The sequence below is a fragment of the Amblyomma mixtum genome, chromosome 1, assembly GCF_055824585.1.
Source record: "Amblyomma mixtum isolate Tamu chromosome 1, ASM5582458v1, whole genome shotgun sequence".
In the NCBI taxonomy this organism is placed as follows: Eukaryota; Metazoa; Arthropoda; class Arachnida; order Ixodida; family Ixodidae; genus Amblyomma; species Amblyomma mixtum.
This window is the reverse complement of record NC_143012.1, coordinates 156,975,505-157,001,343: the sequence shown is the minus strand read 5'-3', so window position 1 is coordinate 157,001,343 and position 25,839 is coordinate 156,975,505. Positions and strand designations below refer to the sequence as shown.

The following is a 25,839-nucleotide window of genomic DNA, read 5'->3' as shown; positions in this document are numbered from 1 at the left end:
TATTGCACCAACGCCTCCTTCCTTCAAGAACAAAGCGCATGCACACTGACCACACAGAGACAAAAAAAAACGTAATCATCTCGTCAACCTAAGAAATTCCAACTCCTTGCAGTGTAACTGGATGTACGGCTCACTAACACATTTGTCAGGCCCTGATCTCACGATTTCCAAGGCTTCAAGAATTTCGCGTTCTTTCTTTTCTCTCACGCATCCTGTAACCTTAGTCCTGCCAAAAAGTGGAGAGAATTCTTAGTCATCATGCTTACAGGTCTTAGAGTGCTTAGGCAGATGCTGATCAATGAATCAGCTAAGGAATTCGCATGCTCTAATAATCTTATGCTGATGCAGTGGACGGTTTGCCCGACATACACCTTGCCACAGCTGAGCGGAATCGCATATATTACTTTCATAGATTACTTTCAATCTACAATGCGCAAACCTGTTCCTGTGGTTAGTGCCACACTCAACCTTCTTTTGTTTATCTTTCCTCGCTGAACTTCACAAACGCGACAGTTTGCAAGGCGCAGAAAAAAAAGACCTCTGCCCCGAATTTGACATGTCCGTGACATGTCCGAACGTGACATGTCCGACCACAACCGCGACGCTTGCGCGCGCCGAGAACATAGGAGCATAACAGAGGTTAGTGTGCATGCGCTCTGTTGCTGAAGGAATGAGGCGTTCGTGCAATAAACCAGTTGTTAATCTGTGCACGTTCCGTGTGCGTCTTCCCTCTTGTCCCATCCTTTTTGTTCAGTTATTTATTGTTCTTATACTGTCACACCAACTATCCCCTTACCACACTCTTCTCAAAACGAGAACATTGCTGTGTGTAATTTGTAGTAACAAGGGCCACACAATGAGGCTCTACGCTCTCGCATCACCACGAATAACCGGACAAGTGTCCCAAAAGTTCTTCTGTTCAGAAACAGCCCACAGCACACATGACGAACGGGCACATTTCAAATGCAAAGAGCACTGTGCGCGACTGTCTCTTTAATTGCAGGCCTTATTACAGAATGCATGTATGATGACATAGTCCTTTGTTATCCGCAAAGAGGTGGAGCAAGTGGTATACAGTCGATCCCGGATGTATCAAACTCGAAGAGGATAACGAAAACTTCCGATATATCGATAATTCGAAATATAAATTACACCTGAGATGCTTATTACAAAATTGCGCACATCTCGGACAAATTCCCCGGGATCGTAACATGTGGAAACTCACCGATTTGCTCCTCCAAACTCTACAAAAAACGGAAGCACAGCGGCACGACCACCGCACTTTATTTTGCGAGAAAAAGTCTGTGAGCTTAGCTTGCCTCTTCTTCTGCACAATAAAGTTCATTAAGCTGTCCTCAAGCTTGTTGATAGTATCCAAATGTGAAAGTACAGTGCCTTCCATTGCGGCAAAGCAGCGATGAATGACTCTGAATGCGGATGCAAGTTTAGCCACAGTGCATGGCGGCTGGGTCTCTTCGCCAGAATCTTCACCACTGCTCGGGTCCGCTTCCTCGGTATCAATGATGTCAGCCGCAATCTCAGCATCAGCATGATTCGCAACGGCTTGCACGTCATCGTCAGCACTGTAAAAATCTTGTGCTATTTCGCCGTCTCGGACGGTGCCTACAAACGCTGAAAGCTCACGAAACTCGCTGTCCAGGCATCCAGCGTCGTCGTCTTCTGCGTCTAGACATCTGTCGTCTGAAGCCACCACAAACCCTGCTTTGTGAAAGCAGTTCACAATTGTGCTTTTCTTCACGTCATTCTGAGCAGCAGACAACATATGTATGGCTCCGAGAAGGTTCACCTTGAGTTTGACTCTCATCCGAAGGTTGATTAGGAGCCTTGGCACCAGCCACCATATGTAACCAACCTTAGATGCCTTCGCTATGCTGTGATCGAGAGGTTGAAGCTTCGCCACTGTATTTGGCGGCAGAAATTTGATCTGCTTCAACTGGTAGACGATATGATAGGCAGAACAGTTGTTGAGAAGAAGAGAAAACCTGGCGGCCTGATTTCTCCACTTGGGCATCCCATGCTCAAAGCCACACGGTGAAAAGATCGCGTGTCATCCAAACCTTTTTATTAAATGTGTACCGAACCCGGAAGCATTTCATGTTTTTGAAACAGCGTGGTGGCCTGCTTTTGCTGATAACCAGTGGCCGCAGTTTGCATGACCCATTCACATTTGCAGCGAGCAAAATCGAGACACGCACTTTGCTGTTTTTTCCACCATGGTATGCACTGCCCTTCAGGTGCAGAGGCTTATTTGGCAGCATTTGCCAAAACAATGCCGTCTCATCTGCGTTTAATATTTGCAACGGTGAAAACCTATTGCAAATCTCTGCCCACTCTTCGGACAGCTACTTCTTCGCATCAGTGCTGCTGGTCACCTCGCTTTCACCTGAGAGGGTCTTTCCGACGATGCTGTAGCGATTCTTAAAACGCTGCTGCCAACCAGTGCCACCAGTGAATCTCTCTTCTCCAAAGGCGACAGACAGCAAACCATTTCGCTCTTTCCACGAGCATCAGGCCCTTGACATCGATGTTTCTGGCACGTGTCTCTAGGAACCAGCCGTACAAAGCTTTCTTGACCTTGCTGTAGGTCGGAGCACGCTTACAACACGCTCCGGGGTGACTGGATTACACTGCCTTCAACTTCTCGTTGGTTTTGTTCTTCAGGATTGTACTCTCCGCGTTGCAAGGAATTCCGAATGCATCGGTGACCAACGACTTTTTTCTCGTCAGCCTCCACCCATCGAATGATGTCCGCATTTGTTGCCAAGTCTATATTTTTATGTTTTTCCACGTTCATGGCTCCCAAACATGAGACCAAAGCGAAAAGAAAACACGGCACCACACAAGTCACAAGCGAACTCACAGAGGCCTCACGAACAAAGCGAAAAGAACAGCCACCGCACCACAATCAGTACCACACCAGTCACATTTGCAAGCAGCACTGACAGCAGGAACAGCAAAAATGGCCAAAATATTGGCGATGGCTAGCTAATGTCACATGTTTTGGCTACAGCGGAGTCAGCCAACCAGCATGTAGAAACTGGGCGCCTGCAGGCCTGCAGCCAGCACGATTTCTGTCTTCCCAGCTCCTTACATGCCCCTATTACTGTACCCCTATGGCCATTCCTATTTCCTTTCATACCACAAAAAAGTTGAAAAAAGTTTGTTCCCTCTCATATTAAAGCCTCTCTCTTTCCCCTGTTATGAACGGGATGCACACCAGCCGAAGAGGATTAAGGCGCAGATTCCATCGACCGGGATGACCACGGTGGCGGCAACAGCAGCGGCAATTTCGACAGGTCGTTTGATGCCACGATGACCCCACCAAAAAAAGGAATACTGGCTGGGAACCAGCTTGTGGAGTTCTTCCCACGCTCGACTCGGTGGTGAACGACCTTCCCTTTGGTCCCCCGCAAGAAGCGACCGACAATGGACAGATGACGGGGGAAGAAGGGAACGGTGTCTTCCAGTAATTGACCGTGTCTGACAAGAGCCCTCCCGAGCGGAGAGAGCCCGCCAAGGTTGTGACCACAGTGCTGCACCTGTGTTTGGATGGGCACGTACAGCTTGGAGCGAAGTAGCAGCGGACCTCCAAATCCTCCTCACCAATTTCCTCGGTGCCTCCGCGTGCTATGTGCTGTGCAACTCTTCCGATCTGTGCCTCGTGTTGAATTGGCCACCGCCTTGAGAAGGGGCGGAGCCTTAGGGTATTTAACAAGCACCCTAAGTGAGAACAAAAGCTATGGGCCCTGCCCAAAAGGCTCATCCAGTCACTCGACGCTATGAACTCTGAAATGTTGACTCTCTTTCTTCAGAATGTAAATACGTTTCTACAAAGTGTGAGTAAACCTGTTTGCGTTTTCATTCCCAAATGTCAACTTCCATCTATCCTTGTCCCTTCTCTGGCCCAACTACACTACCCTACATCCCAATAACTGGTCGTGCTACCTGAGTCGTAACAACTGGTGGTAGCGGTGGGATGCTGCTACCCAGCCCGTAACACCCGCGCAAAGTTCCCATTACGTGACTTTTACTTTTGCAGCTCCGCGCTGTCCAAGGATTATGCCGCGCGCGACATATTTCGGATCATGAACCCCATTAGGAGAAGCCAGTTTGCAGGAGCACTCACTAATGGAGTAAGCCCACATCCAGGGTGGGGTGTACTGGGAGAAGCGCACTTGCAGGGGCGTGGCACCGCACGGAGTTCGATATATCAAATATGGGGTGCAGATGTTCGATAAACGCAAACAAATTTGCAATACTTTTGCATGAGATCCCCAAAGGGATTTTACAACTGTTCGATACAGGCAATAAAGAGATATGTCTGGGATCGACTTAGAGCACTGCACGGGCCTCAATCTGAGGCCCAAGCCCGGCCCGGGCCCGAGACCTGAAGCCCGAGCCCGGCCCAGGCCCGCGGCTTCAAGCCGGGCCCGGCCCAGGCCCGCTAACTTATCACTCTAGCGGCCCGGCCCGTGAATCCCGGAGTGAAGCCCAGCCCGGGCCCGGCCCGGGCCCGGCCCGGGCCCGGCCCGTTTTACAGTAACGCTTGAGATATACTGCTCACTCTGAGCAAATAGACTGCTACTAGACCGATAAGAAACTGGTCGACAAAGGTTCTGAAACCACAGTTTGGCTTGCAGAAAGTTGGTTTTTTAACCCAGAAGGAAGTGATTAAGAGTAGTGCTCGCCAGGACCGTCTTCTGGACAGTGATCTCGTGTAGGTGCGTAAAGAGAAAGTCAGAAGTTCTGAGAGCCAAATAAAAAGGGCTGCATACATGCGTAATAGACTACTCTGCATTCCCTCATGATTTTAATCAGTTACATTCTGCCGCCCGGAAGTATAAACATTAAAGCTGCCTAGCAAGCAGTGGGATGACTTTTTTTAGTGAACGCGATCTCACAGGTTGCACTCATAGCCGAACTGGTCGCCTTTCAGCAGAAACGAAAAGCTAAAAAGGCTTGAGTATTTCATGGTGTGTGTTTTGAAGACTATAAGCGTCCTAAACTAATATGTTCTTCCCGAATGCATTTCTAATATTGTATAGGTATGTTTTGGGATGACGAACGATCATTGGTCAATTAAGACAGGCTGAATTTAACTCTTACTGGAGGAGCAGAACATAACGCGCGAACCATGTGATAACTTACAGGGCAAAAAACTTGTCCTGACAACCAGGCTGAAGAAGCTAGGAGGGATAGATGTGGTTATGAGATGAGATTTACAAACTCTCGCGAGCTTTTGTGGCTATTTTGTTTACGAGACGTTCCGGTCAGCTGATGAAAAAGAAAACCGAACACGCTTAAGTTCGTGAGTTTTCTCACATGAGAAAAAATTTGCTGTGGCTTAGCTTGGTTAAGCCCGGTTATTGTGAAAGCAATATTCGTACCTACGCCATGGTACAGCTGGTATTGTAGCTGGTGGTGGTGCTTGTGGTTAGACTTGTGGTGGTGCATTGGTTATACAATCCAATCAAATCCAAACCAATCCAATCCAATGCAATCCACTCCAATACAATCCCCTACAATCCAATCCAGTCCAATGCAATCCAATCCAATCAAATCCAATTCAATCTAATATAACCCAAATCAATCCAATGCAATCCACTCCGATCCAAACCACTGCAATGCAATCCAATCCATTCAACTCCAATCCAATGTAATGTAATTCAAACCAATCCAATGCAATCCAATCCACTCCAATACATTCCAATCCAATGTAATGTAATCTAATGTAATCTAATCCAATCCAATACAATCCAATGCAATCCAGTCCAATCCACTCCAATACAATGCAATCCAATGTAATGTAATGTAATCTGATTTAATGTAATGTAATCTAATCTAATCCAGTCAAATCCAGTCCAATCCAGTCTAATCTAATCCAATCTAATGAAATCTAATTCAATCTAATACGATCAAGGTCAAATGTATGTCAATGGTGGTCACCGCCGCGGCACGATGGTGGTCACCGGCCACGGCACGGCAAGGGCGTGAAAGTGCAAGTAGTATTGCTTTCACAATAAAATATAGCTATAAAATCAAAGCTATTTTTTGGGCTTAAGGGCCCAAAGGGAGTCAGGCTGTGAGAGACACCGAAGCAGAGGGCTCCGGGTCATTCCGACCACCTGTGTTTCTTCAACGAGCAATGATACTGGAAAGTACATGGCTGTCATGCTTGCCTCCTAAATAGAAATCTGGCCGCCGAGGCTAGGAGCAAACCCTGGTTCCCCGGCTCAGTAATCAAGTGCCTTGACCACTAAGCCAGCGCGGCGTGGAAGTAAGGAAATAAATAAGTCAATCAATAAAGCTTAGTTTCTTTTCTCAGGCGTACTATAATCATTAGCTCTTCCGTGTAGGTGCTCCAATGCCGCAGTTGTGTAATTCACTCAGCAATAGTGAATGAATAGTCGGACACCGGCCGTTTCTGTACTGACCCAAGCCCGAGTCGCATCCGCCGCTTTAAGCCCGAGCCCGGCTCGGGCCCACAACTTCAGACCCGGACCCGGCCCAGGCCCAGCAAAACAGATCATGTCCCGGCCCGGGCCCGGGCTTTCGGGCTGGCCCGAGCCAGTGCAGTGCACTAGATAGACTGCACTAGGTGGTGTTAGCCTACAAGGACTGACGCAACTGCGATATTGGGAGGCAATGCACAGCGGCAGCAGAAGAAGCCCATTCTTTTGGTTCCTCTTCCCTGAAAGCTACATCAACTTTCCAGAGGTGAATTAGTGTGACGTTTTGTAGCGTAGAACTGAGTATGTATACCATTTCTGACGTTGACTTGATGAAGAACGCTGAGTGTCCTTAGAGATAACCCTGTATTGCATGGTGCTTTAGATGGTTTCCAATTCCAGCACAGACAATTCTCCCACATGAAGTTGCTCAGAAAATCCACTTAGTACATGTGCAATTGCTGAGCTACACCTCATGAAGTAGATATCTACTTTTAAAATGGCGTGCTGCACGGTCACTGATGTAAGTCAGCTGTGCATATAAAAGTGCCTGCTTCCCGAGCCACTTGTAGACCTTGACGACCGTAAAGCATGCATGAGCTTAATTTTAGAGTGTGTCGTCCATTATGATAGCAAAGCTAAAGGCTCAATTTCCTTGTCATGACGATGCAGATGAACAGGAAAGCTTGGCACTTTTTTTAATAGTAGTACGACTGTGTTTCTTTGAGCAAGACAGCTGTCCAGTTTTCCACAAATTCAATGTGTGAGACAATGGTAAATTTCAGAAAAACTCCATTTGCTAGCTTAGGGGTCGCCTGGAGACACTTAACAAAACCATGACTTGTCCATTTTCTCACAAAGTCTCGAAGGTGCGCTATGCCCAGGTTTGCTTTTCCTTTCTTATTTCAATGCCTTTTCCACACAATGCATGGGATGCTTCTTCCTTGCCTGGAATTGCAAGTCTAGACACCACAAGCGATCGAGCAAGAGGATACTCTTAAAACTTGCAAGGGACTCTGTGATCAGTGTCTTGACATGAAAACTGGTGTAACTAAGCCTCAGAGATCCAGGTACAAACAAAAAAAACTCCTGAAACCACTGGAGCTTCCTTGTGAAAATAGCCACAGATGGCCATATCTGTATTTCACTTCCTGATCTTTCCTAGCTTAAAAAAGCTCCATTTCCCGTGGAAGTGGCTCCTTTGTCATTAGAGCCCTGTAGTTTTACCGTCACAGGCACACATAAATTTGTCCTTGGTATCACTTTACCCTTTTATATAGCACAAGCCGTGTTGTGTGCATGTCTGACATGTTTAGAAATGGTAAAATTTCTCCCAAAATGACTATAGGAGCTGAATGCCATCACATCTACTGCTACTACTGTTTCTAGTATATTGGTTTTGCAGAAAGAAACGGGTATACAACTGTACCAATGACTTTGTAAAAAGAACTAAAATAAGGTTCATATTCTTAACTCAGTGTGCCAAACTGTGAACCTTCACTTGTACAAACACATCATCATTATAATCATCATCCACCTGACTATGCCCACCGCAGGGCAAAGGCCTCTCCCATGTGTCTCCAATTAACCCTGTCCTTTGCCAGTTGTGGCCACCGTATCCCCGCAAACTTCTTAATCTCATCCGTCCACCTAACTTTCCGCCGACCCCTGCTACGTTTGCCTTCTCTTGGAATCCACTCCATTACTCTTAAGGACACTGAACACCAAGGAGGCCCACTGGTGAAAGATAAAACACACTGAATCGCTTCTATGACAGTTCTGAAGAATTCAGCATGCAAGAATATGGCACGCAGGGGCACCGTTTCCGTTCTCCTGGCATTTGAAGGAAGTGGGACATGTGTCTGCACAAAGGGTTAACACGCTGGAGGTCTTAAGAGCCGTGCCACTCACATGCAGCAGAATGAAACAGTGCAGTGTTCACACCACCTGAGGCACAAAAATTTGTTACGATGGACGCCGCTTGAATCAGACGGCAAAGACTAGCTTGAAGCCACGCACCTCAACACAGCAGTGCCTGGTCAGCAGGCAGTGCAGCAGTATGGCTTGGGTGTCCTGATCGGGTGTCCTGATTGGGGTCCAGCCGGACATGAAGTGAGGAGTGAGGGCGAGCCTACCCGGTGCAACCTCGAAAGCCTTAATGCCCACGCGGAAGAAATACTCGTTCAGCACCGGCAACAGATGCAGCACCACGGGACAGGTGGCAGTCGGATTGGACCAGCACTGCAATCAGAGATGGTGAACCAGCAAGCAGCTGTGAACGGGGCTGACATGTCCCCAGCAGAGTTGCTGCAATGCTGTTCCACAAGGCAGCCAGCACAAAGCATGACAAAGGAGTGCCAGTCAAAGGGAAATGAAAATTGGTTACGAGGAAAGGCACAGTAACAGTCTCTCTTCTACGCTGTATTACAATAAGCATGCATGTGAACGCCCAGATTGGATACATAGCAGACAACGCTGCCAAAGCTAGCACGCCTTTTCGCGCAGGCTAAGTCCGCACGCAAAAAGTAGTTCGCCTTACAGCCAAGACGAACACAAACATATTTCGTAGCAACAAATCTTAGGTGCCGCGACTGGCTGGACTCCGGCCACGACTGGCCGGACTGGCCTCCCGGACTTCATTTTACCTCTCGCCACACTTTCGTCCTGCGGCTCGTCGAGATTTCGAGAAGCAAAAAGTACACGTGGCAGTGTGATACGCGGTTGGCAAATGGCTTCTACTAAATCCGCGCCCAAAAAGTAGTTCACGCTCCGTGAAAATTATAGCCAGAGAGCCCGAACACTGAGCGCCTCACAGCTTCGACCGCGATTTTCAATGCTACTACATCGTTTTATGCCGCTCTTTGTATTCGTCCAAACAATGACCGGAGTTTCGAGAACGAATGATACGTTGCGGAGTAAAATAGCTTCACAGACGCACTACTTCAGCAACCTCTGCAGCGTTGACTGCTATGTATGAAACGGAGTATAGAGCAGCAGCAATGCGCACTTTGAACGACCTTCACACGGGGGGGGGGTTTCCTGTCTCCTCGCACTGCACGATCATGGTGCAGTTACCATGCCCTACCTCTCCACGTGCAGACCGGCCACCTGTGTAAGAAGTGCCTTGGTGCTTTTGTTGTGTGATTGCATTTTCGGTGCATTGCAGATTAGCTCGACAACAAGAACGCTGGTATGCCTGAGGACGTAGGCCTGTACATGTTTTATGCCTTAACTAAGTTGCGAGTTTTTAACCATTTACAAGCAGGAATATGACGACAATTAGGTTTATACTCTCCAGTGAGATGTATCAAACTTGAGAAGTGCATGGAGCACCCCATGATCACATCTGCTGCTACTGGTATATTAGGGGCCCAAATGTAATATAATCTTCCCAAAAAGCAGCGTCAGCCTTTGTTGTTCCTCACTGAACATGCAAAAAACTTTGGCACAAAGTGACATTAAATTCCTCCAGAGGAACACAGTGCATGAAAGGCTTGAAGAATTGAATGTTCGGTGCTAGCAAGTGAACTCGAAATCTAAATCTTTTAGGCACGCCAACAAATAAGCAGACCATACTTCATGCTGTCAAGGAAAATAAACCTGCAGAGCTTAACTGTAGGAAAAATTTATTTGCAGTATGCGCACTATTTAAGGCAGTAACATGAGCACCTTACTGCACTGGTCCCCACTTAATACTTCATGATCACTTGAATACATAGCATGTCCCCTTGTTCTTTGGCCCAGCCGTTTGAAACCTGAACCACTGTATTCTAGAAAGCGAAAACTGCTTGCGAGTTATACTGTTCTGTTCCTTTCTGCAGCCTCGTCATTACCATTTTTGGTGAGCCTCGCTGAATAAATGCATTCGCAAACGTTATGTGGAAAAAAACCTGGCCGCACAATAAAAGAAATGCCAATTTCCTGCAGCATACAGCTCCACTCAAACTTAAGAGATTCACTTTTGCCTTGTTATGCTTACGATGCATGTGCACAAAATGGGAATGAGGCAGAGCAATAATTATATCATAACACAAGCCACACAGCTTACCAAATGATGAAAACATAGAAGATAACTCAACTGTTGCTTGGCAATAGTCCGAATCTCTTTTATTAAACATATAAAAGAAATACTTGCCTCATTCGATGGGGAATTATGCATATGCTACCAGTAAATACCTATGGAGCACAAAACAAAAAAAAGGCTTTTAAAATTTCTTAAAAGTATCCTCGGCACACCTCTCCAGACACGTACTGCAGCTCCTGATATTCAGAATGATCTCTCCGGCTATCTGTGCCATCACACCTAACCTCAACTTATGTGTTAAGAAATGAATCGTTAATATTATTCTGTGCTATCAATATGCCATACCACATCAGAAAATTCGGACATCTATGATAGAGGACGTGAAAAGCCAGCACAAAGCTTTCGAATGCTGAATCTGTATTCTTTGCCGCTCGGCTTCAGCGTCTGCCATTCCGGCCTGTATGATCGCTGGCGAATGGCCTACAATCCGTCCATGCTATGAAAGATCAGCAGTGTAAATAAGTTAATAGAAGTCCGTCCCTACTATTGAAAGGCCGCCGCGGTGGCTCAGTGGTTATGGTGCTCGGCTGCTGACCCGAAAGACGCGGGTTCGATCCCGGCCGTGGCGGTTGCATTTCTTTGGAGGAGAAATCCTAGAGGCTCGTGTACTGTGCGATGTCAGTGCACATTAAAGAGCCCCAGGTGGTCGAAATTTCCGGAGCCCTCCACTACGGCGTCTCTCATAGCCTAAGTCGCTTTGGGATGTTAAACCCCATAAGCCAACCAACTTACTATTCAAAGCCACAATACATGCCCTATGCTCTTCTTGGTGTCTGGAAATTGGAGGGCGATTTCTCTTTTGCATGTTTTTTTTAGCTCTCAATATATCAAAGAAAACACGTGTCTTGTCGGTCGTCATTTTTTTATTTATTTATTTATTTTATTTCATTTTTTTTATTATTTCAAAATACTGCAGGCCAGCGTTGGTCCAAGCAGCCAACAGCAAGCAGCGTTGGCCATGAAGTAGAGCAACCCTCCATGTTTTGTTTTTCCTCATTACGAGACAAGCGAATGCACGAATCCAGGCGTGCAGCCCTGTCACTACAAAAACAAGTGGGCGGGACGAGTTAACGTCTGGAAGGGTAGAGTCGTCACGACCCTAGCAGCGGCAGAGAGCACAATTCGCAGAGGAAAGCTCTGTTCACCACAAGTGCGCAGGCCATAAGAAGCCGTACGCCCCACCCACTCGGGTCCGGCCATGGCGTGTGTAAGTTTGATGTAGTTCATGAGAGAAAGAACTTTAAACCTAGATATCTGAGCCGTGCAGTGAGGGAAGGGATGAAGGGGGAGTTGAAAGAAAGAAGAGACATAGGCGCCATAGTGAAGGACTCTATGTTATTTACAACCACCTGGGGTTCTTTAACGTTTGCTCACATGCACAGGCGATCATAAGATGAGATGCAACACATTTGCTTTATCAGTACTGGTTGAACATTTCCCTTTTACAATGACCACCTTCCCCATTGCATCTTTGAGTTGAATTTCTATGGTGCGTTTTTTGTTGTGGTGCTGAGGGAGCTTCTGGTGGGAGGAGGCCTTTGGAAGGTGAAGGCTAGAAGTGACAAGCATTTTTACCCAAGGGATTAAAGATTATTGTGGGAAAAGAGACTATATGGCTGCCACAGTAAAACACACTGGTATCACCAGTGTACAAAATAACATCTGTGCTAAGTGGTATATGTCATCATCAGCCTGACTACGCCCACTGCAGGGCAAAGACCTCTCCCATGTCCCTCCAATTAACCCTGTCCTTTGTCAGCTACGGCCACCATATCCACACACACTTCAAAACCTCATCCACCCCCTGCTATGCTTGCGTTCTCTTGGAATCCACTCCGTTACCCTTAAGGACCAGCACTTATCTTGCTTTCGCATTACATGCCCTGCCCAAGCCCATTTCTTCCTCTTGATTTCAACTAGGATGTCATTAACCCGCGTTTGTTCTCTCACCCACTCTGCCCACTTCCATTCTCTTGACGTTACATCTATCATTTTTCTTTCCATAGATCGCTGCATTGTCCTTAACTTTAGCTGAACCCTCTTGGTTAGCCTGCATGTTTCTGCGCCATAGGTGAGTACCGGTAAGATACACCTGTTGTATACTTTTCACTTGAGGGATATTGGTAAACTGCCATTCATGATCTGAGAGAACCTGCCATATGCACTCCACCCATTTCTTATCCTTCTAGTTGTATCCCTCTTATGCTCAGGATCAGTGGTCACTAGCTGCCCTAGGTAGACATATTTCCTTACCACTTCCAGCACCTCGCTACCAGTTGCGAACTGCTGTTCCCTTGCGAGGCTGTTGAACACAACTTTGGTTTTCTGCTTGTTAATTTTTAAACCCAGTTATCTGCTGTGCCTGCCTAACTCATTCATCATGATTTGCAGTACATCTCAGTGAATTAGCAAAGCAATGTCATCAGCGAATCGCAGATTACCTAAGTATTCTGCATTAACTCTTATCCCCAACTGTTCCCATTTCAAGCCCCGCGAAATACCTCCTGTAAACAGGCGGTGAATAGCATTGGCAAGATCGTGTCTCCTTGCCTGTCTTTGCTTGTTTGAATTTTATTGCTGACTTTATGGAGGACTATGGTAGCTGTGCAATTGTTATAGGTATCTTCCACTATTTTCACATAACATTCTTCTACACTGTGATTCCACAATGCCTGCATGACAGCTGGGGTTTTCCCCCGAGTCAAATGCTTTCTCGTAATCAATGAAGGCTATATATGCAGCTGGTTATATTCTGCACATTTCTCTACCACTTGATTGATTGCGTGAATGTGGTCTATTGTCGAGTATCCTTTAAGAAAGCCTGCCTAATCACTTGGCTGATTGAGGTTTAAGGTTGTCCCAACTCTATTAGCGATTACCTTAGTAAATACCTTGTAGGCAACGGACAGTAAGCTCATCAGTCTGTAATTCTTCAAGTCCTTGACGTCTCCTTTCTTATGAATTAAGATAATGTTAGCGTTCTTCCAAACTTCTGGCATGCTCCACTTTTTGGAGTGATCCCTGTTCATTTGCTCGTGGTAGCCACCCGAGCTTTTCTTAGCTTGGAAGTCTTTTGCTGCGCCTTCGACGAAACCACTTTCACTGCCTCAATGAGTCACAATAAGTCTGCTGCCTTCGCCACTGGAGTTTTGAAGAGCAGTCAACAGTCCAGATCGACATGCTTCATGCGCAGACTGGATAGTCACACTATGTGTGATGACGGCATTTTGTCAGTGAAAAAAATTTGCATACCGTGGCGTCGCAGCTCCACTATGTGGCGCAGGCACTGGCGGCAACACTACACAATGTGCGTTGCTTCAACACCACTGCATTGACACAGTGTTTCCTGTAAACTTCTTCAGCATCCTTTGCATCGTCACAGTGAAAACGGTAGGTAGTGTGTCATTCTCTTTGAAACGCTGCACGCATCACCTTGGCAACCGCTGGTATTTCCCCTTTCTGGAACAAGCTGTGCACCACCGTTTGTAACATGCTGAGGTCAAAATTGTTCAGCTTCCTTGTCTACTCACAGGCTGTTCCACAAGAACGCTTATTCGGTGACAACACTCTGCCCGCCTTCTCTGTCGGCGTTGTCCACTGGTAGGGTGTTCGCTTGCTCACCTGGGTGAGTTTCAGAGTCCTCGTGATGATCGAGTTCAGTCTTGAACTGCCCCCACATTTGATCCGAAGCGCTTCAAGAGTGTTTAAAGCTTCGCCAGCCTGGGGAAGCTGTGCACAATCGATGGATGGCACCCAGGCGACACGGGCGACACAGTCAACTTGGGCGATGCCACGTTGCCTAAAAACGGTGCCTCACCACCTCGCAACAGGCCTCCGCAGAGCTGTGCCCATGCGGGTTTTGACTATTAATTTCACGTCTAATAGAAATGCTCTCTAAACTTTAAGAATTTCAGTCAAAAATAGCCCTAGACTGCTCAGATATTTTAGGGAGTATTTGCTGTGCCCCTGCAGCCCTGATTAGACAAGAAAGCTCTACTTTTGACGGTGCTGCAAACAGCTTGTGAGATTGAGTAAACACCATTTTACTGAAGGCAAGCCAGGGAGGAGGAAAATACTATCTAACCCCATGCATTGGGCGTCAACAGCCATTTCCATTTACGCCGATCCGTTGTTGCCAGTCTCGAGTGGGCTGTGCACTCACGCATTTTATGCATTGCAGAGCAGCCTTTTTCATCGGGCTTTTGTCGTTTTAAATTTTTGCACCCCTTAATCACTGCCGTTCACGGTTGCAGCATCATCGGAACAACACCACATGATCACAGGCTGCACAAGTAATCAAAGAAATCAGAAGCGGATCACCGACAGTGCATTTGGGAAGCATGCAAAGACAATCCCGATGTGGTTGTGATATTGTGACGTAGACGAAGCTGGCAGTGGCGCGGGACGGAGCGCCCATGCTAGGCCAGTGGCCATTAAATCATCTCATAGCCATGGTTCACCACGTCTCATTCTTCGGCTGGCCGCCGCGTAACATTTGGTGTGAGGTGCTGGGGTCCCTTCATCGCCATCCTGGTCACGGAGCTTCGGCGTCCTGGGCCTGCCGTGGACGTCGGCCGTGAGTACCTGGTCAGCGCCGCACGGCCGTGCCCCAGCCCGCCCGACCTGAACCGACCTCGACGCTCACCCCAGCCCCGTCCCCCGCCCGGACCACACTACACGACGACCCAAGACCCGACGGACCCAGGACCCCACTGACCCAAGACACCACTGACCCAAACGGGAAGACACCGTCCCCCTGCCTCTGCCGTTCGGTGCGTCCAGAGACCTCGGCCGACAGCTCCTGGCACCCTACGGCCCGGATGCTTCGTGGACCGGGACTCGTTCTCTCATCTTTCTCATCGTGGCGGCCAGCACTGCACCATCTTCTACATATTGTTCGATCCTTCACTCAAGACCATCACCATTTTGCCGTCTGTTCATCACCGATCGGGACGATCGCTCGGAGGCCCCGGGTAGTGTGACGAAGACGAAGCTGGCAGTGGCGCGGGACGGAGCGCCCGTGCTAGGCCAGTGGCCATTAAATCATCTCATAGCCATGGTTCACCACGTCTCATTCTTCGGCTGGCCGCCGCGTAACAATATGTTTCTGCTACGCCGCTTTCTCAGTGACCTGCAATTAAATTGCCAGTAGACTTCTTACGTATGGGAAAATCTTCATACCAATTATGAACTATCGGATATGTTCAACCCATGTCGTGGATGGTAGGCGTGCAGAGGGCAGTCCGGTGCAGATATTGAACGTGGGATAAAAGTGCAGGACAAGTGGTTGTTCTGCTTTCATCATGTTGTGCATTGTTTCACAAATTGTTTTCCTCACCATGAAATTACCGAGACCAAGTCGTAAAAGGGATTGTAAATTTACCTCCAGTATGTGTTAAATATGACCTGACTGTCAGTCGTATTATGGCGGTGCCGCATCAAGACTTTAACACATTGTGGGCAGGTCCTGAAGTGCATTTGTACTTTTCAATAGCAATGTGGGCACTGCAAACTTCTGGTCACTGCTTGATGTTGTCCATCAATTAGACGACTTTCAGCGGACGTGTGTATTATTATCCATCTGGAAAAAAGTAATTAAAGAAAGAGGTTCCTGCAGTGAATATAGCAACAAGTTCCTAGACAAGACAACATCCCGGCACAAGTGATCGTTCCCACAGTACACTCACGCGTTCGCAACCTGAGTCCAGTGGCCAATCCCAATGCTCATTTCTCACTAACGTCCGTTAAATGCGACGCTTTCTGCGGCTGCTGCTCAGAACGACCAGACTTCATCAGAATTAGATGCAAAATTGACCATCAGCACATATTCAATACCACGAGATGGATGAGACAAATCAGCAGCCCACGACATCACGACATCATCCAGGAGGTAAAAGGCACGACATATCACTTTACATCCACCAGGTCAAGGTGGCAAGCCCCAAAAACAACAGCAAACAATACGCATGCAACTTGACCTGCTTAACTTCAAATTTCTTCATGCGATATGATGGTAACTCACTGTTAAGTCGTGATGGGTGCCATCGGAAGATATATACATGAAACAGGCAGCACTGCACAATGCAGGTGTACTGCAGTGAGCCATAGCATGCCTGCATCTCGTGATCAGTAGCTGTGCATGCAATTACTCTGCTGTATGCTTGTGTGCACAGTTCCAGTTTATAACTCGAAATATGGGCTCCATTAAAAATAAAACATAATCACCTCATTAGTAAGCGGAGCGCGGCTCTTTGGCGCCACTCTGGGCCATTGCTGCTGCTTACATACGCTTCCACCGTGAAGCACTGACGATCTCTAACTTAATTTATGTAATTAAGCAAACAAGGGAAGGGGAATGAGGGGCTCGTTATAAGTATGAGAGAAGCCAACAGCCACAGAAACCAAGGGGCACTGGGGATTTTTTTTTTATTAATTTATTTTTTGTGGTGTTGATCAAGTAAGAATATTGCTGAATATGTTGTCCCTTAAAGCTAATTGATTAGAAAAGCAGAAGAAAAAACAACCACCCGCCGCCGGTGGGATCCGAACCCACGACCTCCGAATTACGCGTCCGGTGCTCTACCTCTCAGCTGCGGCGACGGCTGCCAAACCTTCTGCTTTCGGGGGTATTTATGTTTACAAATAACTTAACCTTGAGAGTGTTCATCAGCGCCACCTACGTTCGTAAGCAGCGGACGTGGAACGTCCTGCGTTACCGCTGGTGTGACGTAGAACGCCATCGAACGGCGAGGGTGGAAGCTATGTGAGAACACTCTTATGCTTCCTATGGCGTCAAGGCTGCCAGAACCGAGGCCCTCGCTAAGCAATTAAGCAAACAAGGGAAGGGGAATAAGGGGCTCGTTATAAGTATGAGAGAAGCCAACAATCACAGGAACCAAGGGGCACTGGGGATTTTTTTTTAATTAATTTATTTTTTGTGGTGTTGATCAAGTAAGAATATTACTGAATATGTTGTCCCTTAAAGCTAATTGCCTCACTTAAACAAAACCAGCTGTATTCTCAGTTACGGAACACTGCAAAACACTAGGCTGCCGAGCAGCGTTCCCAAGCATCGCACACTAGCCGCTGCATCGCCTCCGTATGCACAGACCAAGACATGGCTCATAGGGGGCGCCACCAGCAAAGTAAGATGGTGGCGGCCAGGCATCGTAACTAAAATCGTCATAGTCGCCAGTCATTTCAGATCAGATGTACAAAACTGTTCATTCCCTGGACACATGCAAACCCCTAGGCATGTCAATGGGGTCAAGTGCATGCATAGATCCTCAACATCCACCAAGCCAAAGATGCCAGTCCCAATGTAATAATACATCACGATAGTCTGAAATGCCTTACGACGGTGCAGTTCAGCGGCAGGCTGAAGTGGATGTCGGTGGATGGCGAACGGAGTGTGCGCAGTTGCCTGGCCAGCTGACCGGCTGCAGGCAGCCGTGGGTCAACACTGGCCAAGTCAGCTGCGTATGCTCTGACGGATTTCCATTTGGTGGTGGCCATTTTCCTGCGTCAAGAATCCATTCAATTAAATTGAACTCAGGATTGGTTTGGACACATTAAAAAGCAGAATCAATGAGCTTCAAAGCTTTGAACAGCAGAACTGCAGAACAATGTGCAACGCTTTCGAGAAACTGCAAACACTACACTGGTCAGGTTCAGATAGTAGGCTAAAAAATGCCATACATACAAGACAATGCAGAAGCTCTAAAAAACTGCAGTAATGTAGCTTGGAGAAATTCAATTCAAAAGCAAATTACCCCAGGTTGCCCAAGTGCTTCATAAAATTGTGATGAGCATGAGGGCGTATGATCGAATGCTAGCCACGGTGACTACATTTCACTGGAGGCAAATGAAAAAGAAGCCAGTGTACTGTATGATGTCCCACCATGTTCATTCTCACTCCCACCTTTAAACCCGTCCATCATCCCTTTACTCAGAGCACAATTCGAGTGCCTCCAAAAAAGTGAGATAGCTACCATACTTTTCCATTCCCATTCATCATCGCCATCATCAGCCTTACCACGTCCACTGTAGGAGAAAGGCATCTCACATATCAGCGTCTTTGTGATGTGCACACGTGACTGTCGAGGGATTTTTGGAACGCGGCGTGTCGGCAGTGGTGCGTCGGACAGCGGAGTGCTGTGCGTGCCAGCCCTGCGTTGCGATTGTGTGGATGTGAGTGGTGTGCGCGAGGCAGGCATGAGGAGCGTAGAGCTACGCGTCAGCCAAACCGAGGTGTAGAGGGAGGCACCGCATCACAAGTCTGGTCATTCAAGCGTGGAAGTGGCAGCTGTCGGACGCTGGGCCCGAGCTGCCAGTGACTTCCCTTGGATCATCGATGCAAGATCATTGAGCCTCTTTCAAGCGTGGAGGTGGCAGCCGTCAGACTTCGGGTCTGTGTTGCCGTGGACTCCCCTTGAATCAATGACGCAGGCCTACTGCGATCGCCACTTTGCTGCCACGGATTCCTTGGATGGGCTGCATAGACCTATGGTGTATCGGGACACCGTCGACGGGGCCTGGCTACAGTTTTCCTGCTGCAGCTTCCCAGTTCTTGGGGGCAGCTGACAGGAGTTCGTCAGTGTCTCCCGTGTCCATCTCCGTTCCTCACCTCCTGGTGCTCTACCACCGCTTCCCTAGACGCAACGCCAGTGACACATCGCAAGTCGACAACCCGCGTCTGTGCTACCTGCAAGTCATCCCGCTCCACCTGGGACGCTTTGTATCCGGTGAACTCTCTCCTTTTTATCCGTAGTGTTGTACGCTTTTCTAGTGTGTTTTCATTGGTGTTTTCGTTTCTTTTATTGGCTCCTTTCGTTTAAAGTATAAACACGGCTTCATTTTGTTTTGTTTGATTCGTTTGTTCTTTTCTTCGAACCTGGACGCGAAAGCGTTCCCCTTCAGCCGTCAGGGACGCGTCACCCTGATTCGCGACAGTCTTATCCCTGCAAACTTGAAATCTTATTTGGCCGCGTGATTTCCTGCCATCAACTGCTATGCTTGCCTTCCCCTGGAATCCAGTCTATTGCCTTTAACAACCATCCGTTACCTTCCCATCAAAGTACATGCCCTGTTCGTGCCCATTTCTTCCTCAATTTCAACTAGGTTGTCATTAACCCTCGTTTGTTCTCTGACCTACAATTTCCTCTTCGTGTCTTTTAACATTACACCTGTCATTTTTCTTTCCGTAGCTCAATGTGTTGTCCTTAATTTAGGTTAACCCTTTTCATTAGCCACCATCTTTATTCCCCATAGGTGAGTACAGGTAAGATACGCAAGACCTTTCCCCATTAACCGAATATAATTATTACTAGGATACTCACTGCGGCAACAATTTTCGATGCCCTAATCCCTGTACATAGTGGCCCACTTGTGGGCCACCCTTAAATTTTACTGCGTCTGGCGTGACATCGCAGTGAGAAACTGGCGAAGTCAACTTGTTTGAACTGCCAAGACATGGAAATAGCGACCTGTCATGCGTGCTTTTAACACGGTCTCCGAAAAATCTGACCTGTCAGACAGCCACATCGTGCGAATCAGTATTCGTGGCCGTACAGCATCGGTACACAACGTGACCCACCGCAGTCCAACAATGCAGCAAACGTCTTAAAATGGTAGAGACACCAAAATTTTCATAGTGTTCTACCTTCGCCTCAGAAAAATGTGCAAGGCACAAGTAAACATACATCACCGCAAGAAATTCACAGTATAGCAATGCGGAAAACGAGGGCAAACGGAAAACCAGACAACATTCTTTCCCCAACAACAGACTTCTTCCCACGTGCAGCATTAGATTGGAACGGCCTTTCCCACTGCATCGCCGCTATCACCTGCCCATCTAACTTTTCCAAAGCAGTAACAGATCATGTTATATGTTGAACCCACATGGCAACCATTGTACTTATTTTTCTGAATAATCCACCCCTTATGTAATACCCCGCGGGGGACTTTATGGTAATAAACTGAACTGAACTGAACTGAACACGAGCCCTAACTTTCAACCAAACTTTATTACACACTTGCACACATTTATACCTTTCCTGCAAAGACTAAGAGTAAAAAATCAAACTTATCTACACTGATCAACACCTACAACTCCACAAAGGCACCCTCAAAAATACCATTTCTTGGTTGTTCCAAGTAAAACTGCAAAATTTTTTAGAGAATGAGAGGATATTACCACCCCCCTGTCTAGCCGACAGCGTTACAACCACTACCTCCCCATTTCTGAAAATTCACATTGCCTGGCCTCTTTTGATGGCCTGTCGAATACCGACTCATTCCCATTAGTGCCCCCTTCCATGCGCACATGATCCAGGCATAAGTGGGTCACGTGCCCATTGGGCGCCATGGTAACGCGAGTTATTAACCTTAATTTGGAATCGTGTAAAGGAGACCACAGCCACAAGATGATCACTTTGTGATAATCAATATCACCTTGATAATCACATGATAACCACGGCCAGGAGATAACGAATGCATCCCTTCCGTTTTTCATCGCGCACTTTACAAAAGAAGTGAATCGATGTAGACGAGCCATTGTGAATGAGCTCAGAATAAAAAAAATGAAAACAACAAAGAAATTGCCCCGGTTTTCTGTGCTAGAATGCATTGCATGAATCTCCACGACTGCTCGAAAACTTCTCCAGTGCCAGGCAACTTCACCCTGACCACCGCCTTTACTTGCACAAAGTGCTGTACCGTGGTGGCCATAAGACAAGCACGCAGTAGGCAGAACAAACGCCGCTCCAGGTATTCACAGGCGCTGTTATCAAGGGACGCCCAAAAATTAAGGGCGCATTTCCCTCGCTCTCTTTCTCAGAGCGGTGGTGCACGCTGGCAGTGGTGCAGCCGCGATAGTGGAACGCAGCTTCACCTGACCCATTAACAGCGGCCTGAGACTGCACATTGCTGCATGGTTTTGTTTTCACACCCATTGCACCCCAAGTGGTCAGGTTTAGTTTGGCTCGCTGTCACCATGGACAGAAGAATTGCGTGGCATCGAGATTCAAACCCCAGACCTTTTGTACGCGAGGCAGATGCTTTACATCTACGCTGTAGCTGCCAAAAAAAACTCTGTGTGTTGGTGGAACTGCATGAGCAAGCGTGGTGTATGACCTGGTATCGGTGACCGGAACCAACAACACACTCCCTCACAGAGCAGGGTTCGGCCACCCTGGTGTATTACTTAGACACGACCTTCTACGAACAAACTGATTAAACCTCGGCCCTCAGTCCCCAGAGGCTGCCGATCTCTTGAAGGATGACCTCTTGAAGAATCACTTGAAGGATGGAGGAGAGATTGTGCTAAAAAAACTAGCCACCCTGTATATGAAATGCCTCATGACCTCGAGCATACCAGAAGCTTGGAAGAACAAAAACATAATCTCAATTCATAATAAAGGAGACGTGAAGGACTTGAAAAATTACAGACCAAACAACTAACTGTCCGTTGCCAACAAGATATTTACTAAGGTAATCACTAACAGAATCAGGACAACCTTACACTTCAATCAACCAAATGATGAGGCAGGCTTTCATAAAGGATACTTGACAACAGACGATATCAATCAGATGACAGAGAATTGTGCCAAATATGACCAACCCCTATATGTAGCCTTCACTGATTTCGAGAAAGGATTTGACTCGGGGGAAACCTCAGCAATCATCCAGGCACTAAGGAATCCGGTTGTATAATAGTCTGATGTGAAAATACTGGAAGAGATCCATAATGACTGCATGGCTACCGTAGTCCTCCTAAAAGTCAGCAATAAAATTCCAATAAGGTAGGCAGCCAGGTAAGGAGACACGACACGATCTCGTCAATGCTATTCATCGCCTGTTTACAGGAGGTGTTCAGAGGCCTGGATTGGGAACAGTAGGGGATAAGAGTTAATGGAGAAAACCTAAGCAATTTGCACTTCGCTGATGACATTGCCTTACTAATTCACTGAGATGTACTGCAAAACATGATCAATGAATCAGGCACAAGCATAAAACCAAAGTTTTGTTCAACATCCTTGCAAGGGAATAGCAGTTCACAATTGGCAGCGAGGCGCTGGAGTTAGTAAGGGAATATGTCTACTTAGGGCAGGTAGTGACTGCTGATCCGGATCATGAGAGGGATACAACTAGAAGAATAAGAAATGGGTGGAGCGCATATGGCAGGTTCTTTCAGATCATGAATGGCAATTTACCAATATCCCTCAAGAGAAAAGTATACAACAGGTGTATCTTACCGGTACTGACCTATGGGGCAGAAACGTGGAGGCTAACGGAAAGGGTTCAGCTAAAGTTAAGGACTACGCAGCGAGGTACGGAAAGAAAAATTATCGGTGTAACGTTAAGAGATTGGAAGTGCGCGGAGTGGGTGAGGGATCAAACGCGCGTTAATGACATCCTAGTCGAAATCAAGAAGAAATGGGCTTGGGCAAGGCATGTAGTGCGAAGGCAAGATAACCACTGGCCCTTAAGCGTAAAGGAGTGGATTCCAAGAAAAGGCAAGCGTAGCAGAAAGCGACAGAAAGTTAAGTGGGCGGATGAGATTTAAGAAGTTTGCGGGGATACGGTGGCCACAGCTGGAAAAGGGCAAGGTTAACTGGAGAGATATCGGAGAGGCCTTTGCCCTGCAGTGGGCATAATCAGGCTCGTGATGATCATACAGAAGTGGCAGCTACCGTTCTTTCTGTACATAACTCCGACAGCGCTAAACTTATATACTTTTTTCAGAATGACTAACATTCCACCCAGAAGGAACAAAATAACAGCTGTAGAGTTCTGTCCCTACTTACTAGTGCAAAGTATCACAAAATGCACCAATATCTGTTGCTGTGTAGTTCTTGCTTTGCCAGGTTTTTTGTTGTCATTAGGGGATTTAATTCAGTAACAGTCACCGTTCTGTGTGGCATGTAACTGAAAGTGGCTTATAGCATGCCTGGGAAAACTCACAGTCTGGCTGGAACTGTAGCCAGAGCAAAAAAATAAATAAAATAAAGCCACGAACAAATTAGAATTTTGAAGCATTCGAAATGCTCGAAGGTGAAAGCGCCAGTGCTAAGCTGCACTTGAACTGCCCGATCCACTTGTGCACAGCTTCGTGAACCTATTCCAGCGAAAGTGAACATACCTAAAGAAATAAACCTTTGGCTAGTGGCAGCGGCAGACATCGGCGAGATTTGAATGCCTTCAGAAATACACAATAATCTTTATGGTGCATCCCCACTGAACGAAAGTATTATTTGCGTTGATTGAAAGGCAAACTGAACATCTTTTTGGGAACAGCAGTCTTAAAAAGCAGGCGTCAAGAAACCCCCACCACTACAAAACAGCACTGCGTAAAAACCGTGAAGGTATAGCTCAGGTATTTCCACACAAATTTTAAAGATCACCATCCTCTGACCTGGAAGGAAACAAAACCTCAGACATAGCCTCCAAAGAGGGGGCTTTGCCTCAGTATGTCCGCCTAGGACACAGCCATCTTGGAACCCAACAGGATTGGGGCATGATTGGGCGACAAAAAAATGTGCCAAATTTAGCGGTTTTACACCTGCAGTTTCGAAAAAACTTCTTTTACCAAATTAAGCATAAAACATAACGCCCAATCTAGCAAATTTGAGGTAAAAAGTGGATCCAAAAAGGAGGCCGCTAGAGCTGAGCACGATCCATGAACGTCTCACCGGTGGCTGGTCAGGTTGAAAAATTTCTTGCTACCTTTGGCAGTGCTCGGTGATAGTGTACTCATAGAGTCCATATACAGTAAAATCTCAACGATGCACTTTAGAGTGTGTGCAAATGTATTATCCGGGAAAACACCAGATATAAACAGCCCTATTATGAAAATCCAACAGGTGATTTAGATACAAAGACATTTTTGACGTTTTTGCTTCATTAAAATGTCAACTAGTATTTTTTGGCACAAGATCTGGACACCTTCTATCGTAGTCCTCGCAGAAATCAGTCCACATGTGCGCTGTCTTAAAGGCCAACTCGAGCTTTTTTTTCGACCTCCTCAGTTTTAAACTTTCACGGTATGTTCTCTGCGGTGTTTGTTCCTTCATGCCAAATTTCAAAGCAGGGCAGTGTTTTGTAGCACTACAAACTAATTTTAAAACTGTCCGTTTAGTGGCCTGAATCGAGATTTCTATGGGCAGCCTTGCATGTACGACGTCACTGGACGCATGGCAGTTGGTGCTCATTTTGCACTTGCTGAAAGACAGAATCCAGAGCCGGCTTTTGGCAATTTCAGACAAAAAAAATTACCCATCCTCTCACTCACTGTCGCCAGTTTGGCTAACACGCATACCATGGGTTCTGTGACAGAACCCTTGACATCACCGTTTGGTCAAAACCCAGTTTCAGCTTTGATTTCCTGGTTTTTGCTCATTTTAAATAGTTCTACTTGGTATTTTGAAAAAGATTTTTAGCGAGGAGCCTCAATCAAATGTCATTATCAACTCAAAATGCTCAAAAGCCCCCAGAGTTGGCCTTTAAAAGGCAACTGCACAAGTTTTAAAATTCAGCAAGCTTAAAGGGGCCGAATGTGGGAACCTTGCACATAAAGTATGCGAAGGGCTGTAACATTTCAAATGGTGACGTAATCGCCAATTAAAATCGGGGAGGCTTTCAAGCTTCTTCGTAGCGCACAGCACCAAGTGGGGAGCACGTGATGATGTCATGTGTAGTACCAGTACATTTCCAACACACAAACGCTTGCTTTAGAGGCAAGACTCTACGAGTGTTGTTTGGCAGAACCCAATGATGCACAGACGGGTGTGGTTAATGGCAGTGGAAATTTGAAATGCATCGCCCCTGGTGTTGCACTGACCTTCTCCATTCTCCTTCGGTGTTGTGAGGAGAAGCCTGTAAATTAACTGCCGATTGCACCGCCATTTTAGATACTGGCGCAAAAAAGTTTGGCATGCTTTACCCTACAGCCTATAAAGATTTGAATCGTTCAATATCACGCAATTCCCAAAAAGTGATGCAGTTGCCCTTTAAGTGCAGAAGGGACTTTTCCAACACATACAGTCTGTCAGTGTCAGTAGCAGAAGCAATCGTAACCTCTTCTTGATAATCTTCAGATGCTTTGCCCCCTTGCACGCATGCACTGCGGGGAAGTGCTGCGCTGGCTGATCATCATAGTGTCCCTATTTTCATGCTGCTTTTCCCGAACATGGCCTGCTTGCATGTAAGTGCATCGCTGTGGTAATTTAATTGTGAAGTTTAACATCCTGAAGCAACGCATGGACAATGAGGGGTGCCATAGTGGAG

General features: G+C 46.9%; 1 protein-coding gene across 2 annotated transcripts in view; it reads right to left on the bottom strand.

Moving 5' to 3' along the window:
* Positions 1–25,839, bottom strand: part of LOC149369477 (uncharacterized) — a 42,163-nt gene that overhangs the window by 4,183 nt on the left and 12,141 nt on the right. For both annotated transcript variants that reach the window (XM_089558849.1, XM_089558850.1), the window contains exons 2-3: positions 17,911–18,073; positions 8,490–8,711 (exon numbers count right to left, since the gene is read on the bottom strand). In XM_089558849.1, the coding sequence (XP_089414975.1) occupies positions 8,490–8,711; positions 17,911–18,069 (381 nt within the window). In that variant the 5' untranslated portion in view covers positions 18,070–18,073. The remainder of the gene's footprint in view (positions 1–8,489; positions 8,712–17,910; positions 18,074–25,839) is intronic.